Genomic DNA, 17,556 nt, shown 5'->3' on the forward strand with positions numbered 1-17,556 from the left:
GTTCAAGGCAGAGGAGTTGAACAGCTGGCAAATCCAATAATATTCTGTCTTCACCTTTGCTGTTTGAAATTTTATTTGTTCTTACGTTGTCACAATAAAAAAAATTACAATACATCCTTTATTGGTTTGAGTTAGTAATCTTTATTCACAGTAATCTTACGTCTCAAGCGTTTCGAAAGCAATCTCAACAAATTCTCAGATTGTGTTCAGATCTCCCAAAGTCTGCCATCAAAGGTCAGAGATCTCAATATGAATATTAACTCAAACATTTCCCATATCATCATTATTTTTTATAGCATTTGACACTTACTGTTGGACAACTATTTACTCATTTGGGTCTGTTTTTTCTACATTTGAGACAAAGTTGATGAGCTATGAATTAGCAGTGTCTGAGTAAGAGTCCCATATCCATTAATTTCCATTTAATCATTGTCAAGTGATGTGTTAAAAATATAATCTATGTATTTTTCTTTCCTTTGAGGTGTGTGAGCAGTTTTGAGGTGTTGCACGCTGATCTGATAACAGATGGATAAACTTTAACCTTGCTTGAAAGCATGGGAAATCCCAGGTTAATGACAAGTTTCCAGGCCTACATGCAAGTCATTCAGACCAGTAAACTCAATCAAGTGTCTGTCTGCACATCAACATGATCTGTAATCATTTCATTTATGATGGTGACATTGGCTGAAGGAGATCTGATCTTCAGATGTCCAAACTTCAGTGTTTGTTTTGCTTCTTGCTTGTAATGTTGGCTAGTTTTATATTAATCAACTTTTTTTCTACATGACTGAGTAAGAGTTTAGCTTTTGGCAGTCTCTATTTGAAAGATCTATGTGAAGATCTTGACCCGTTGATAATTTTCCAAACAAGATTTCAAAGATTGCAACAATGTTTGTGTATGCATAATGTATATTTGTGTGGGTGTATGCAAGTTGGCCCAATTAAGGTATAAAAGAAAACTCAACTACTTTTCCTGACAGCAGATGAAGGTCAGTTCAAGTCCGCTCGGCTCGCTGGATGCGTGGAATGACTCGGCACTGTGATCGTCTGGTGTGATTTCTGTGGATCTGAAGGATCATTTTATGATCTTCACAAGGATTTAGGCAGAAGGGGGCAGGAAAATCTCAGGCAAAAGTACCACAGGATCCACGATGGTCAAAACTATTGATCGCATCAGAAACTTAATCCCGGGTCTGCGCCGCCCGGACAACAATATCCCGTCTCAAGGTGTTACCGTGCATATGGGAGAGTTTGATTATGGGAAGGAGCAGGACAAGAGAAAAATGTCATTCTACAATCCGCTTGACCCCGTGCCAAAATATGAATATTATGCTAAAGACACGTGGACGGGACGTATAAAAAGCACCAGACCCTCACTGGATGTTCTGCGCAAACCAGTAAGTGGTTATTTGAATGAAAAAACATCTAAATTAATATTGTACATAATATTGTTTGGATGGCAACACTTTGAAATTCAGTGTTGATTTTCTGTATGTTTCTGTCAACAGCCGGATCCTGATGATCTTCCTCCACCACCAGAGGATGATGGACGGCCCAAAGTAAAGCTTGTTCGCTTTGGATGGGTTCTTGGAGTCATGGTGAGAAAACATGAATCATATATTTGATCTCTTTAACATCGCAAGAAGTTTCTCCAAGAAGTTAAATAGCGAGCTAATGTTTAGGTCTCCCACTTCTCTGAAGTAAGTTTCAAGACATCTCAACGTTAGAGCTGTAACCTTGTGCTTAGGGTCATTCAAAACTCTCACAATGTCTCTTCTCACACTGTCATAAATAAAAAAGGCAACAAGGCCAAAAATGTCTTAAACTGTTCATATTTGTCCATAGTCCATTTTATACCTCTAAACTGACTAGATATGGATGAATTTCAGGTCACTTTTCACCCCATTGAAATAATAAAGTACGAAATAATAAAGTACATTTCTCCCAAATGGTCATAATGCATATGAATGTTTTTTTGCTATTCATTTCAGATTCGCTGTATGTTAAACATCTGGGGAGTCATTATGTTCCTCCGGCTGCCGTGGATCACGTCTCAAGCCGGAATCAGTGAGTCAATCCTTCATCTGGTTTATTTTATTTAGTTCATACCCAAACTTCAGTCAAAGTCACCTTTCTTTCTTCAATGCCATTTAAACAGTAACTTTTTGCTTGTAGTTCTGACCTACGTCATTATCCTTATGTCTGTCACCATCACAACAATCACGGCGACGTCAGTGTCTGCAATCTCCACCAACGGGAAGATCTACTCTGGTGAGTCAAATGAATTGTTTACCATGAGAAAGCAACATGTTTTAAAGAGATTGAATGAATTCATACGAATAAGCCACCAATTCATCAAAACATAAAATAGTTACGAATTGTCATGAGATTTTTTTTATTTCACCCGAGAATAAAAATGTGGAAGAACTGCATCATTTTTTTTTTTTTTTAAACAAATGTAGGGATATTTTTATTTTATTTTAAGCAAACATTTATTTTAAGCAAACATAAAGCATGATCTTTTCTCTAGGTGGCACGTACTTCATGATCTCTCGGAGTCTGGGTCCGGAGCTGGGAGCGCCCATCGGATTGCTCTTCGCCTTCGCCAACGCTCTCGCCTGTTCGCTCAACACAGTGGGGTTTGCAGAGACTGTCAGAGATGTTATGAAAGTGAGACACACTTACAAATTAATGTATTTATTGTTGGGTTTCAGGAAATTCAGAGAGCTGCTTGAAAGAAAAAGCAGTAAAAAGTTCAATATTGTACCAAACACTGTCCATATTTTCTATGAAGAAAATGTAATGTAATAAAATGTAATATTTTTAATGTGAGAAAATAACATTTCGCACAAATAAATGCAAGAAATTATAGTAATAAATTCATAACTCATAATTCATAAATTTTGACATAACAAAAAAATCTAATTCTCAGAACCGCTGTTTTTATCTCCCTCACAATCGTTTTCTGTCTTCTCAGGACAATAAAGCTCAGATGGTGGATGATGTCAATGATGTGAGAATCATTGGGACAATTACTGTCGTCATCCTGCTCTGCATCACATTTGCTGGCATGAGTTGGGAGGCGAAGGTACGGTCCTCTGCTCCTGTCTTTGCTCGTTTCCCAATACTTGATGGCATGACTGGCATTTGTTCTTCTTGGTTTTCGCTCTACCACAGGCTCAGATCCTGTTCTTCATTGCACTCTTGCTCTCCTTGGCTAATTACTTTGTTGGGACGATCCTTCCTCCCAGCACAGAAAAGCAGGCTGTGGGATTTTTCGGCTACCAGGGTGAGTAAACAAGATCCAGATCTAATGCAGGCATTAAGAGCATCCAGTAAACTTTTGTTTATAATTTGGGGAGTCGATATTTTGTCCTGAGACAACAAAACAAATAAAGAAAGAAATGGAAGCCCATTTCCACCATATGCCAAAAATCATGCTTTGATAAATCATAATTATAACCCAAGTCAAAACTACAGTATGACATATTAAGTCATAATTCTGAATCATAGGTATGTCATAATTTTGACATTTGATCTTATAATTATTTTCTTTTACATTGTATCCCAGAATTATGACTTACATAATCCAATAATGGTGGTATATCAGCTAGACCAGCATAAACTAACCTCAAGCAACATGATACATAATGCTTGTCTGCTCTGGTTTTCAAAGAGGACCTACTGTATTATGTGTGTTTTTTTTTGTTGTTTTTTTTTTTAATAGCTGTTTTGTCAAATTTGGGAAAAATAATGTTTTTGAACATTCAAGCATAAAAACCTATTCCAGTAGAGACCAAAAACGAAATCAAGTCTTTGTAAAAGGTCATAATATGACCTCTTTAAAGCAGTTATGGCACTGATTATCCAGAAATTAGAGACTCATCCTTGTATCCTGAAGGTTGTCACAGGATGGGGAATCAAAGACGGCAGACAGAGATGAGGGATCCAAATGCAGGGAGATTTTAATGAAAATAAACAACCATAACATAAGTCAGGAACAATATAACACTGAGAAAAACAAAAAAAAACACAGGGAACTGGAGACACCTGCATGACATCAAACAATGACTGACAGAGAACCAGAGAATACAAGGGCTATTTAAACAGAGGAGTAAAGGAGCTCAACAAGGGAAAGTGACACACCTGGAGCAGACTAATGAAAGTGGAAAAGCCTACAAAACCTTCAACCTGGCCACAGAAAACAGGACACATGAATGAACACAGAAACTAGACACGGAGAAACTACAACATAAAAGTCCCACGGAGCACAAGACACAGAAGCAGATCTGTAAAAGTTGTTAATATCACAGCCAGGGGTGCGTTTCCCAAAAGCATCGTTAGCCAACTACGTTCGCAAGTTCCGTCGTTATCAGCATAGTTCAACGAGTCAGTGTTTCCCGAAACCATCGTTCTAACGAACATACGCAAACAGCATCGCAAAGTTGTGTAGTTGGAACATCAGCTCTCGACCTATGGTTAGATGCATAGTTTCTATTTTGTATGACATGTGGAATTAATAAATCATTATCTTGAGCAAAATAAGCAAGCTGACATTCTGTACAACCTGTGTCTTTTATTTAGAATACAGTACATACAAATGTAATTTACGTCTTTTAGTTTGTCAAGAGATTTAAAGCACTGTTTTTGAAGAGTGCGCATGTGCGAACGTGCTCTAGTATGTAAGAACGAGCCTATGACTGAATCTGGAAATGAAGCAAAATAACTGAGAAAAATGAGAAATAGTCCTCAGATGTCATGTCTGTAATTTATAGCAAAATATATTGCGTTAATTCGATCTCAAACAGATTCATTAAAAGAAGTTATTACTCCACCACGTGCGTGACGTCATAAACCAACGTGGTTGAACGACCAATTTGCGACAATACAGTTTCGGGAAACAGTCGTGACCAGCTAGTTGATATCTTCAACGATCATCGTACTATAGTAGTTAAGCAGCGAGTTACGTCGTTGTTCGGGAAACGCACCCCAGAGCGTTTGACGAAGGTACTGCTAAACCTAACAACAGTTTTTGTTCTTCCAGCTGAAATTTTCATGTCCAACCTACTGCCTTCCTTCCGGGGTAAAGATGGATCTTTCTTCAGGATGTTTTCCATCTTCTTCCCCTCTGCCACTGGAATTCTGTCTGGTGTCAATATCTGTGGAGATCTCAAGGTAATCTTATTATTTTTCAGGAGTAGAGCGTGTATAAAAGGAAAGTCAGTGTGCCTTTAAAACGCTAAAGAAATGATGCGTGTTTGTCCTTGTTTTTCCAGGATCCAACAGGTGGGATTCCTAAAGGGACACTGCTGGCCATATTCTGGACCACCGTGAGCTATTTATTTATCGCAATCACATGTGGTGAGATTAGACATTTTTCTGCTCTGTTTTGTATCTTAAACTCATGCAATTAGTGAAATGTGCATCTTATTGGTGATCCGTTCACCTCACTGAATCACTTCCTCTCTTCCTCCTCAGCTTCAACTGTTGTAAGAGACGCTTCTGGCATTCTGAACGATAGTTTAGCGCTATCCAATTCTTCTATCCACTGCAGCGGTCTGGGCTGTAAATTTGGCTGGAACTTTGACCGGTGTGAACAGAACTACACATGTAGCTCTGGACTGGCAAACAACTTCCAAGTGAGCCTTCCGACCCTGTTAGCAATTTTTTTTTTTACGTTTGGTGAACTTATTGCTGGAAGGTGGAGTAGATTTTACATTCACACTAATGCATTTAACAAAATGAGAAGTGACACTACATTTTTAAAGGGGTTTTATCAGTACATATATTCTTTGGGAATCAAACCATTGACCTTGGCATTGCTGTTGCTCATATTTGTTGTGTCCAGTACAATGCTGTTACTGTTAAGTAAAACTATTAAAAACTTATTTTGTTCTTGCCATAACAAACACAGTTACAGCAGACAGAGAACAACCAACGTTAAAATAAAGAGTCAAACTGTCCAACTAAAGCAAACACTGATCACCATAATGATGACCAAACTATTATCAACATCTTACATCTAAACCTCTGTTATCTCTCAATAAGTCTTAATTGTTAAGTAAGTGAAGCTGGTGATGCTGTCTGTGGAGTTGTTCAATCCTCCTCTGCTGAGATCTTGAAATATTTCAGTCTTCAAATATCTTCAGTTGATTTGATGTAAGGCTGTGGCTGGAAGTCAGTTGTAGTTCTTGTGTTTCTCTATTCTTCAGGGATTCTGCTTGCTATCAAGTAAAGTCACCTTTATTTATATAACGCTTTTTACAATACAGATTGCATCAAAGCAGCTTCACAGTGAAAACATGAAAATAATACAACAAAGTTTGTTTCTAGAAGAAAATTGCGTCATTGTCCACCTTAAGTAAGGCAGATCAGTAATTTTGTTGAATTTTAAATGTCCCCAACCAAGCAAGCCAAAAGCCAAGGCAACAGTGGCAAGGAACCAAAACTCCATCAGTGACAGAAAGGAGAAAAAAACCTTGGGAGAACCCAGACTCAGTCGGTCAGTCAGTTTTCCTCTGGCCAACAAGCGAATAGTGTGTGATTATGATTATGGATGAATGAAAGTATGGCTGGCTGTCTGGATGGATGGATGGCTGGTTGGATAGATGCATGCTTTAATGGATAGATGGATGGATGATTGGATGGATAACTAAGGCTGTTTTTCCTCCAGATTCTTACCACTGTTTCAGGAACTGGCCATTTGATTACCATCGGGATCTTTGCCGCCACCTTGTCGTCAGCGCTGGGTTTCTTAGTGTCTGCACCTAAAATATTTCAGGTAGATGATGTGACGGTTTAATGATAATGTTGTTTATCTCAAATACAGTTGATTGTGACATTATGTGTGTGTTTTCATACAGTGTTTGTGTAAGGATAACATCTACCCCTACATTGGCTTCTTCGGGAAAGGTTATGGGAAAAACGATGAGCCTTTACGAGGATACATGCTCATGTTCACCATTGCTTTGGCTTTCATCCTCATTGGTGAGTCCTGGATCTCCTCCAGATCAGTTACTGGGGTGTTTCTCCCTGCAGACGCTTTAACATTTGGTGTCATTGGTCTTTTCAGGTGATCTGAACACAATCGCTCCTCTGATCTCCAACTTCTTTCTCTGCTCTTACGGTCTCATTAACTTCAGCTGCTTCCATGCGACGGTCACCAGATCACCTGGTGAGAACTTCATCATCATCATCATCATCAGTTTTGAACTGTATAAATGACAGACTGGATTAACAGACAAACTATATGTAAATAACCAAATAAATAAATATTAAAATGTATTCATAAAAAAAAAAAATAAAAAAAAAATATATACATCTGGGTATATATATATTAGATCTTTTGTTGCCTTTTAAGGCAATATTTTTTATAAAACAGTCATTTAGAATTATGCTCCGGTTAAGTTTAGACACTTTAACTTTTTTAATTGTAATATGATTATTGATAAATGAATGGAAATTAAGATATAAAGTTTATCATGGCTCTGTGAGAGACTGAAAATGGGGTTAAAATATATATTTACAGTGATTTAGTCCATAATCTGTGTCTAATATTCGTGTTTGTTGTCTGTCTCGCGCAGGCTGGCGGCCGCAGTTCCGTTACTTCAATCCATGGACGTCTCTGTTTGCTGCTTTCTTGTCTTTTGTCCTCATGTTTCTGTTCACATGGTGGGCCGCTCTTGTCACGTCCGCTATCGTCCTCTGCCTCTTAGGCTACGTCACCTATAACAAGCCTCGTGTGTATATGATGCATATTATGACTTTTTCCAATTAAGATTAATAAAGCATAATTTATCTTCAGTTATTTGAATGCATTGACTGTTGTGTTATCGTCTGTCCAGAGATTAACTGGGGCTCATCTTATCAGGCCAGTTTCTACAATATGGCTTTGTCCTTCTCGATGTCTCTGACTGGTGTGAGTGATCATGTCAAAAACTACAGGTAAGACTGTAAAAGTAAATATGACCAATATGATCTGATCACAACACACCAGCCGCTCATGATAAGCTCTCTCTTAGGCCTCAGTGTCTTGTTCTGACCGGCCCTCCGAACATCCGTCCCGCTCTGGTGGACTTTGTGGGCACTTTCACCAAAAACATCAGCCTTATGATCTGTGGGAACATTATCATGGTAAGAACTGCAGCTGGGCCATTTTTGATGCACACTGTTAAACTGGCAATATGAACATAATGTATGGGTTAAATTCAAAATGAAATACAAAATTCCTATAATTTCTTATATAAAGATGTTTTCATATTGTGAAAAACTCTGGCCCAGGGTTGATATCCTTAACAAAAACTATTAAAAACATTTACGTTATTTGAAATGGAGCTGAAATAAAATAAAATGCCATTGTGTGAAGGGTGGAACCAGCCTGGCAGGTTGCGGCAAACGCGGGCAGACATTGCTCTGCACACTTCAGACGGGTGGGAGGCTTGGGTCGACAGAAATAAGCAGCGACGGCTTCTTTCAACGGGGGAAAGATTAGTATCCCATTTCCTTTATGCCGTCAACCGTGGTGAAGGCAGCTGAAAAGGAGTAATGGACATGCGCTGAATAGGGGGTGCACCATGACTTTGTCAGTTCTTCGTGGACCTCTGGGAAGAATGGGGTTGGTCGCCTGCTGGTGGTGCGCCGGCTGCAGGAACCACTCTTCGGGCGGCTGCGGTCGGGCTCTTCCAGAGCCGACCAGTCCAAACCCAAAAAATTATCTGCCTTGGTAAGGACACAGATGAGCTCTGAGTCCTACCAAGTCTACTAAGTCTCTTTCTGAGTCATCACCGGAGTTCACCCAGTCCTCAGCCAGAGACATTGGGCCCTATTTTAACGATCTAAGCACATGGTCTTAAGCGCACGGTACAAGTGCACTTAGGGTGTCCGAATCCACTTTTGCTAGTTTAATGACGGGAAAAATGGTCGGCTCTCCCGGCACATGGTCTAAAAGGGCTGTCCCTATTCTCTTAATGAGTAATGGGTGTGTTTTGGGAGTAACGTGCAAAAAAACAATCAGAGTGTAATTTCCCATTAACTTGATAAGCCAGTTTCCCAAAGCCAGTTGATAAAGTGCATTTGCTTTTTTAACAACGTGGTGAAGGATGTGAAAATGATAACTGGGTCGGGCTGAAACTAGCAAAAAACACTTGCATCGTGCCTGGCGCTTCATTGCACCAGGTGTTTAATAAGGCCCATTGTGTCACCAAAATCCTTCTTGGAGACGCCAACTGAAACCATGCCGCTCGCTCCAGATGATGGGCGATGGTCATCGCAGGCGAATCAGCAAGCTCTGGGGAGAGCAAGGCATGTGGGTGCTGGGCCCTGTTGCTCTTCCCTGTGACTCCGCTGTTTCTTCCGTCTCGGCTCGAAAGGGGAAGAGAATGGGAGAGTGTGCAAGCCGGAATCGCTCTCTTTAAAAAAAGTGATCCGTGAACGGGCTGAAAAGGCGGGCTGAAAAGGCGGGCTGAAAAGCCATTTGTCTGAGCAGTGTTCAGACAAGAACCAATCAAGATTCAGTATCCTGAGAAAATAGGGGAAAGGTCATACATGATTTACAGAAATCAGATCGCTACAATTTGCTTAGTATAGCTGATTCTCCTTGAATTTTAACATCAAATGGCTTATTCAGTGTGCACTCAAGATGTGAAGGTGTCGTGGGTTTATTGCGCTCTCATGCTTTCAGGAAGACGAGAAGTCCAGTTTTCCGCAGCACAGCACCGATATGCTGGTGGACTGGCTGAATCAGAGGAAGGTTCGTTCTTTCTACACATCCTTCAATGCCGACAGTCTGAAAGAGGGCGCGTACAATCTCATGCAGGTAAGACCGTCGCTAATCTGTTCTAACACCTTTTTCTTCTCCTCATTACATCCTTCTCAAAGACTCAATCATCTTTCTAGGCTTCAGGTCTTGGTAAACTGAAGCCGAACACCCTCGTTATGGGATTCAAGATGAACTGGAAGGAATGTAAACCTGAGAGTTTACAAGACTACGTCAACACCATCAGGTGAGTTCAGATGCTGCTTCTGTTCACAAATATCAGTTTATTTGTCATGCAGTTCTTTGTATATTGATGTTGATGTTTTTTTTGTTTTTTTTTCAGCGACGCATTTGACTCCAGCTACGGCATCGCGATTCTGAGAATGATGGATGGATTAGATGTTACAGATGCATTGGAGAGTTCAGGTGTGTACTGTGTGTTTTATACAGTATAATAACTAGAAAATGGATTGATGCTGCAGTTTGAGGCATAAGATAAAATCTTATGATGTGTTTTTTTTTTTTTTTTTTTTTGGCTGAAGGTCGATCATCAGCAATTGACAATCCGGCATTCGACGCAGATGAAGTCAAGCAATCCGAAAATGACGAGACAGACCGGAATTCAGGTAACCAGTCTTTTTTTCTGCGCTCATAAATATAATTTGACAAACCCTGAGGACATTTAACACCCAGGTCAATAACTATAATGATAATGATAAAGATTTAGTTTTTAAAAATCTTTCTAAATGTGAAATCATTTTAGAATTATTTCTAAATAATTAGTCCACAACACAACACAGCTATACTGATAACGACACAGAGGAATGATTGATCATATGAATCATTTTCAGAATGATTTTTTCCTGCCTATAAATGATAAAAACACTGGCAGCCAATCAGATTCAACTTTACTTTAAAGAGCTTGAGCAGAAAAAGTGTCAGACGACAAAAATGTAGCATGCGTTTATAATAAACAGAATGATACTTTGCGTTGTTGTGGATGCTAAAATAGTTATCGTTATAGTTATCCTTACAGTTATTGTTCTTGGTGTGAACGGGCCTTAAACAATCATAATCTAATAGAACATTATAATCAACACTTCAAGACCTGATCTCATCACTCAGTCAGCCAATCAGAATGCTTCCATTATAATCAACAAAGCCGTGTTGTTTCAATTAAGCTTTATTTGGTGGGATCTGACCCCTTTTTTGACTCCCCATCCAGATATTTCTGATGATGGCTCGAATGATCAAGTAAGGTCAGTGTTTCAGACGAAACAGGGCAGGAAGACCATTGACATCTACTGGATCTCTGATGATGGAGGTGAGATACGACTGCATGAATGATACTTAAACTCACTGTAAAAAAAAAAAAAAAAAAAAACCCCGCCATGAAGTTCCAAACTGGTTCAGTCTGGGTTGGTATTGGTCTAGCATCTGGACCAACATGGTTTTGGTCTGGTAAAGGCGGTCAAAGCTCAAGGGGGTCTGATAAACCTTCAGCACTGAACAACTCTAGCGTGGCCTCTTGCTCTCAAGAACTCCTCTAAAGCTGTCTTGGCAGCTGCAGAGGCCACTCGAGGGTCGACCACAGATGCAACAGTACAAGAAAGCAACAGTGCTCATTACAGGGATCCCTGACTGGCTGAAGGGAACAGACTGATAGGCCAGAGGACCCACTGAGGCTTCAGAGTTCTCCAGTTACAGGTCCTCTATGGGAAACCGCAAGAAGTAAAGAATACAGTCATCCTGTGTGCTGCTGCCAACGTGCTCCGACACCTTATTCCAGTCATCTTTATACATCTCCAAAGCCTCCAAAAGCAAGAGTGTTTCCTGTTCTGTCCATTCTCTCCCTGCATTTGTGCCTTTACTCTTTGGATGTTTCTTAGCATAAATGTCAATCCGTAGACCAACAATTCTGCAGATTAGACAGGTTTTTTCTAAATTTCTTAAAGGCTGAAACCTGTTGTAGGTTTGTGTTGTAGTCTGTGTTGTAGTGGGAAAAGTCCGGATGGTGAGTCTGTAAGAACGTTAAAGTGTGGCGTTGGGGGTTGGCCCATGGGGAGGGATTGACTTTCTGCATCTACCTGATAATTTATCAGCCCCCACTGCTCCAAAAACAAATGAATCCTTTTAAGTGCACCCACATCTCCTGTCAGGTTTAGTCTGCAGGAGGTTGAGGTCTAATACTCATGAGGGTTAAGCCGGTATGTGTCAATCATGAAGTTGCGGTATGCAAGATATATTTCTGGTGTTTTGGACTTATTTTTCACATTGAAGAACTCGGGCAGAGCTCGTCTCTCTATATGATGAATACAGTTGTAGTCGAACCAAGAGGCATAGGTGGGCACAATAATGTGATGCGTTTGCTCTGTGGCACTCTCCTCCCCCTCCATCCCGCGGCCAAACTCCCTCTGATCTTCCTCATCTCTGACACCAGAGAGCAGGTCCTGTTCTTGGTCATCTAAATCAGCCATGATCCCTCCTTTAACTGGAGTGTTTTCACTGTCTTGACTTCCTCCATGTTAGGGACTGGCATGGGATCCTCCATGTCTTTTGTGAGATCCTCCTCTGGCTCCGGCCTCTTCTGGTTGGCCACGCCTCTTATACATCCCTAAGCTTTTCTTTCCTACCTACTTTTTAGACTCAGATGATGGTGGAGTGGGGGAGTGCCGCCGCTTCTTCACAGGTTTCTCTGTGCTTTGGTAAATATGCCTGCGGAAACTCATACTATTCCCATTCTTGTCAATCTCATAGTCTTCCTCGTACATCCACTCATTATATGTGTCAGTGTCAAGAATCCATCTGGCATGAACCTTCAAGCACCTGTCTGGGTTTGGAGGTTCCTCTACATTTGCTGATTCAAGTGAGTCATAACTGTCTGGACACATACCCCAATGAACCAACACATGCCGATCCAATCGCATGACTGGTCGAAGCCACTCTTCTTCATCTGCTGTGGAGGATGATGGGTATACCTGGTGTCTTTGAGTTTAAGTGCTTGCTTCTGTTCAAGATCAGGGGACAGGTACACCACAGGTCTGTTAATGGAGGTGATTCACCGCAGCCCGAGCCCAAGGACAAAGAAAGAAGTGAGGTCCTTTTGTGGGCCTTGTGGGATGGTACAGGAGATTCATCCCGGAGTTTGCCTCCATCGCCACTCCACTGACCAACCTACTGGCTAAAATGGTGAGGAACCCCGTACCTTGGACAGAGGACTGTGAGACAGCATTCAGAACCCTGAAAGAAAATATCTGTTCACGTTCGGTCCTGCAAATTCCTGATTTCACCCAGCGGTTCCTTGTTCCAGCATAGGAGCTGTCCTGGCCCAGGGGACCACTGGGGCAGAGAAACAGCTGGTGTTCCTCAGCCACAAAATGTTGCCTAGAGAAACAAAATATTCAACCATTGAGAAAGTGTGCCTCGCCGTCAAGTGGTCCCTTGACAGCCTCCTGTATTACTTGCTTGGAAGGGAGTTTGAGCTAGAGACAGACCACCCGGTGGTAGTTGGCACTTTGGCCCTTCCACTACAAGGTCCGCTACATACCCGGCAGGATGAATGTTATCGCTGACTACCTGTCTCGGTATCCGAACAGTGCGCTGCCTGGAGAGGAGGAAGGTAGTGTTAAAAAGGGGACCTGATCTGGCGGTGAAATAGCACTGGCACACACTTTAATTACATGATTACATTCATTCACGCAGTATTTCCTGGCCATAATACATACTCGGACATTCAAACATTTGATAAGTTTGTTGTAAATGTTGAAGTACGTCACTGGATTGTGTTGTATTGTATGTCATACCTGTTGCATGTTGAGTGTTGTTGAATTATGGGTCGGAGGAGGCGGCGGCGAAAACGAGCGCTGAGTGCGCATCACCTTTATGCCGCTATAGATATCTCCCGCCGACACTGGAAGCAGAATAAACTATTTGTGCCTCATGAGGGGGAGGCCGTTATTGTTTGTGCATGTTGAGGGTGATCACTTGTGAATGCATTGGATGTTTTATATCATTGTCTTTCTGATTTTTATGTTTGTATGTCACATATGGTAATATATGTGTAGTATATGTTTATTTATATGTGAATACATTTACCATACACCTGTTATTGGTAGGCTCCTAAAGGGCACCCAAAGTACCCAAAATGCTGGAACTTTTTCTCTTGGTAGGCTGGATGAGTGAGTGAGTGAGCCACGAACGAATCACCACCTGTTAAGTATGTAGTGGATATGTGGACATATTTTTGGAGTTTGTTCTCATTTGTGTTGTAAGTATTTGTTTTGTTACTTTGTTATTTTATCCCTTCAGCACTTGTAAATACTTTGCACTTTGTGGTTTTCATGCTACTTCAGTGTAAATAAACACCACCATTGCACCGTAGTGTAGCTGCGAGTTGGACCATAATTTTCTTTGAATGACATCTTGGACAGTTCCTCGTCCAGAAGGTGGGCAGTCGAACCCACTTTTCTACAGTTTGCGTTCCCATTTTATTATTCTGAATGCTGTTGCTCTCTTTCAGGTCTGACTCTTTTAGTGCCGTATTTGTTGACCAGAAGAAACCGCTGGAAAAAGAGCAAAATCAGAGTGTTTATCTTAGGAGACCAGCAGACCATGAAGGAAGACCGTAAAGAGTAAGAGTGTCGATGATCATCATTTCTTAACTAGATACTTTTGATATGCAGACAAGTTAATGTGTTTCTCATTTCAGCATTAAAATGCTGTTGAAGAGATTCCGACTGGAGATCGAGGACATTGTCGTGATAACAGATGTGGATAAAGCTCCTCTAGCTAAAAAGTGAGAAACGTGCACAAGTAAACATGCATACAAAAACATGCAGGTTTGTAGTAATTGTTGTGGTTTGCTTCCTCCCTGCTCCTGTAGTTTGCAGCGGTATGAGGAAACCATCGCCCCCTTCATGCTGAGTGAGGAACAGGCTGGAGGAGACGTACAGGAGCTCAAGAGACTGAGTCCATGGAAAGTTTCCAACAAAGACCTGGAGGCCATAAAACCCAAGGTGTGTGTGTGTGTGTGTGTGTATGTGTGTGTGTTTTCTTGGTTGTACAAATGTTAAGCGAATACAAAAGCGAATAAAACATTATGGGAACATTACTTTTTAATATTTTCTGAATGTTCTGAAACTAGATGAATGTTCAATTGAAAATTTCAGATAAAAACATTCCATAAACGATATATAAATAAGGTTTTTGTGCTATTTTGTGCTAATGTTAGGAGAACATTATTAAAGACTGTAACTATTCACTACTTTGAATGAACATTCTGTTAATGTTACTGGAAATATGTTTGTTCATAACTTGCCAGAAAGTTATGAGAATGTTCCCCGTTAGCTGGGATCCATCAGTTCCTCTATTTTTTTATTTTCAGTTGGAGAGGACGGTGAGACTAAACGAGATCATCAAGAAGAACTCCATACATGCTGCTTTAGTTGTAATGTGAGTATAGATTTGATATAAAATTAACAATAAAATAAACACTAAAATAAAATTAAAACTAATAAAAATGACAAAAACACTAAAACTAACTAAAATTGGTAACACTTTACAAAATGTTCTCATTTGTTAATATTAGTGAAATAAAAAATACAATTGTTCATTATCGGTTCATATTATTTCAGTGAATTAACTAATGTTAACATAACACTTTTGATTTTAGATTTTTTTTATTTTTTATTTCTTCATAAGCACAGTTTGTATTTGTCTCTAAAACTAATTATGAAGCATCTAAGAAGGTGTTTGATTGGTAATGTGTATGTTTAATGTCTCTTCATCAATAATGTGCGTGTGTATGTGTGTGTGTTTCAGTTCTCTTCCAGTCCCTGATGTCAACTGTCCCAGTTCTCTCTATATGGCCTGGGTGGAAGCGCTGAGTTACGGCATCCACTGTCCCGCCCTGCTCATACGAGGAAACCAAGAGAACGTCATGACCTTCTACTGCCAGTAAAACACTCACATTAATGTGAGTTCATCATTAAACACAATAATTCCTGCAGGTGAAGCTGCTGTCAGTATCAGTCATGTGAAGATGTTAAACTTGCTGTGAATCAAACCTGTTGAACTGAAATGAGCTGCTTAATCCTCTTGTGCATTGATTGTATTACTGCGGATGTATATTTATATCACATGTTCATATGGCTGTGTAATCTTCGAGGATGTCAGGTCAGACAGATTCGGCTTGAAAGAATACAATAGAAAAACAGTAGAAATACAGTGCAGTTGTGCTGGTGGAGGGAAGCAATGAAACCGTTTCTGGGTAGAAATTTCATGCAATTTAAACAAGACAAAATTATAATATTTTAAAATATGTTTATTTGTTCTTGCTTTGTAAAATTACATTTCAAAACATTATAATGAAAATTTGAGAAAATTTTACATTTTGACTGCATATACATACTAGATTATTATGAATTACAAGTATGTTCTTGATCTGCTTTTCAATGTGAAAAAATATAATTTAGCACAATGATGAACATCTCAATTTCCATTGATTGTCTCATTACACCAAGTAGAGAGAGAGAAAAAAAAAAACATGTTATAAAATTTGTTCAATCACATGGAAATAAAAGATTTTAAGCATCACAACTTATAGAATATACACTACAGCTGAAATAAACTCAGATTGCACAAAGTGTTTCTGTTTCTGTGTAATGGCCCCCTTTCAATAAAATTATAATTAAAAAATTGAAGATATTACAGTATTTATTACATAATTAAAATGACAAATTATTTAAATTACACCTTAACTCTAGCAACTTCAGCCCTTCACCATACAATACCTTGACACAGACATGGGTTCAAGTTCACAGCAAAAAGAAAAATTAGAAATACAATAATATATACTGTATAATGAGCTTTAAGCAAGAGGACGAATGAGCAAAAAGAATAAGGCAAAACATTTGATACACTGAAAAAATCTAAATTTACAGTGGCCTCAAATATATTTAGATTTATACAATGCCAAGTCATGGGTTCAATTCTCAGCGAATGCATTAACTCATGTAGTATATTTAATAATAAAGTGCAATATATATTATATATAATGCATGTTATATAAATTATATGCACATATTTTAAAGTGTGATAAGTGTCTGAGGCTGCTGTAGCTTATTTTAAAGTTTTTTTTTGCAGCAAACGACAAAATCTATGAACTGCACATGGCCAAGTGAGTCGACACATTAAGGCAAGACACCATAGGTAAAAAGGGTTAAAAAAAATGAATAGATATTATCACCATAGTTGATTGATTACATTAAGAACTGCAATTTCTTTTGTAATTCAATTTTTTTCTGAAATGTTATTTATAGATATGTATATGAGGCAATATGTAATGAAATATACACTAACTTGCATACATTTCCAGAACATAAATCTGAACATTGGATAAAGCCAGGTTAAAACTTATCGTTTGATTTTGTTACAGATAACAGTTTTTATAGAGGGGATTTTGGATATCTCTTTTTATCACCGCATAAATCAGAAAATACTCTCAACAGACAAACAACAATCATTTTCACCATGTTTTTAGTAATACAATGTTGTATAAAATGATATGAATTATATATGAACAAACCCTTCAGTAAAAACCTTTAGAATATAGATAAGAATAAAACTGTAAATTTTGGTGTATATAGAATTTTTTTTGTTTTATTGAGAAAACGGCTTAAGTGAAATCTACAGATGCAAATAGACAAAATAAAATAAACACTTAAAAGTGTATTTTGGATGTTTTTTTGGAAGTCTGAAATAAGACATTTTTTAAAAGCAAACTAGCCAAAAAATCTCAAACT

General features: G+C 39.2%; 1 protein-coding gene and 1 pseudogene across 2 annotated transcripts; one reads left to right on the forward strand and one right to left on the reverse strand.

Annotated features, from left to right (window-relative positions):
• Positions 1 to 1,151: 1,151 nt before the first annotated feature.
• On the forward strand, positions 1,152 to 15,747 carry LOC311079879 (solute carrier family 12 member 3-like; the record flags this gene model as incomplete). Its single annotated transcript, XM_084109602.1, has 26 exons — positions 1,152 to 1,397; positions 1,509 to 1,598; positions 1,992 to 2,067; positions 2,176 to 2,271; positions 2,531 to 2,670; positions 2,978 to 3,088; positions 3,178 to 3,289; positions 5,045 to 5,175; positions 5,277 to 5,361; positions 5,479 to 5,639; positions 6,674 to 6,781; positions 6,864 to 6,987; positions 7,073 to 7,174; positions 7,584 to 7,739; positions 7,845 to 7,944; positions 8,022 to 8,133; positions 9,680 to 9,814; positions 9,895 to 10,001; positions 10,098 to 10,180; positions 10,297 to 10,380; positions 10,980 to 11,078; positions 14,274 to 14,385; positions 14,463 to 14,549; positions 14,637 to 14,769; positions 15,138 to 15,205; positions 15,575 to 15,747. The coding sequence occupies 26 exons, from the start codon at positions 1,152 to 1,154 to the stop codon at positions 15,711 to 15,713; spliced, it is 2,997 nt and encodes a 998-aa protein (XP_083965728.1). The 3' UTR covers positions 15,714 to 15,747.
• LOC311078904 (SWI/SNF complex subunit SMARCC1-like) lies at positions 11,254 to 14,175 on the reverse strand (annotated as a pseudogene). The gene is made up of 3 exons: positions 14,123 to 14,175; positions 12,881 to 13,138; positions 11,254 to 12,739 (listed from the first exon to the last, which is right to left on the reverse strand). The product of its transcript is annotated as an SWI/SNF complex subunit SMARCC1-like (transcript).
• Positions 15,748 to 17,556: the final 1,809 nt, after the last annotated feature.

Source organism: Abramis brama (genome assembly GCF_963993115.1).
Source record: "Abramis brama genome assembly, chromosome: 3".
Classification (NCBI taxonomy): Eukaryota; Metazoa; Chordata; class Actinopteri; order Cypriniformes; family Leuciscidae; genus Abramis; species Abramis brama.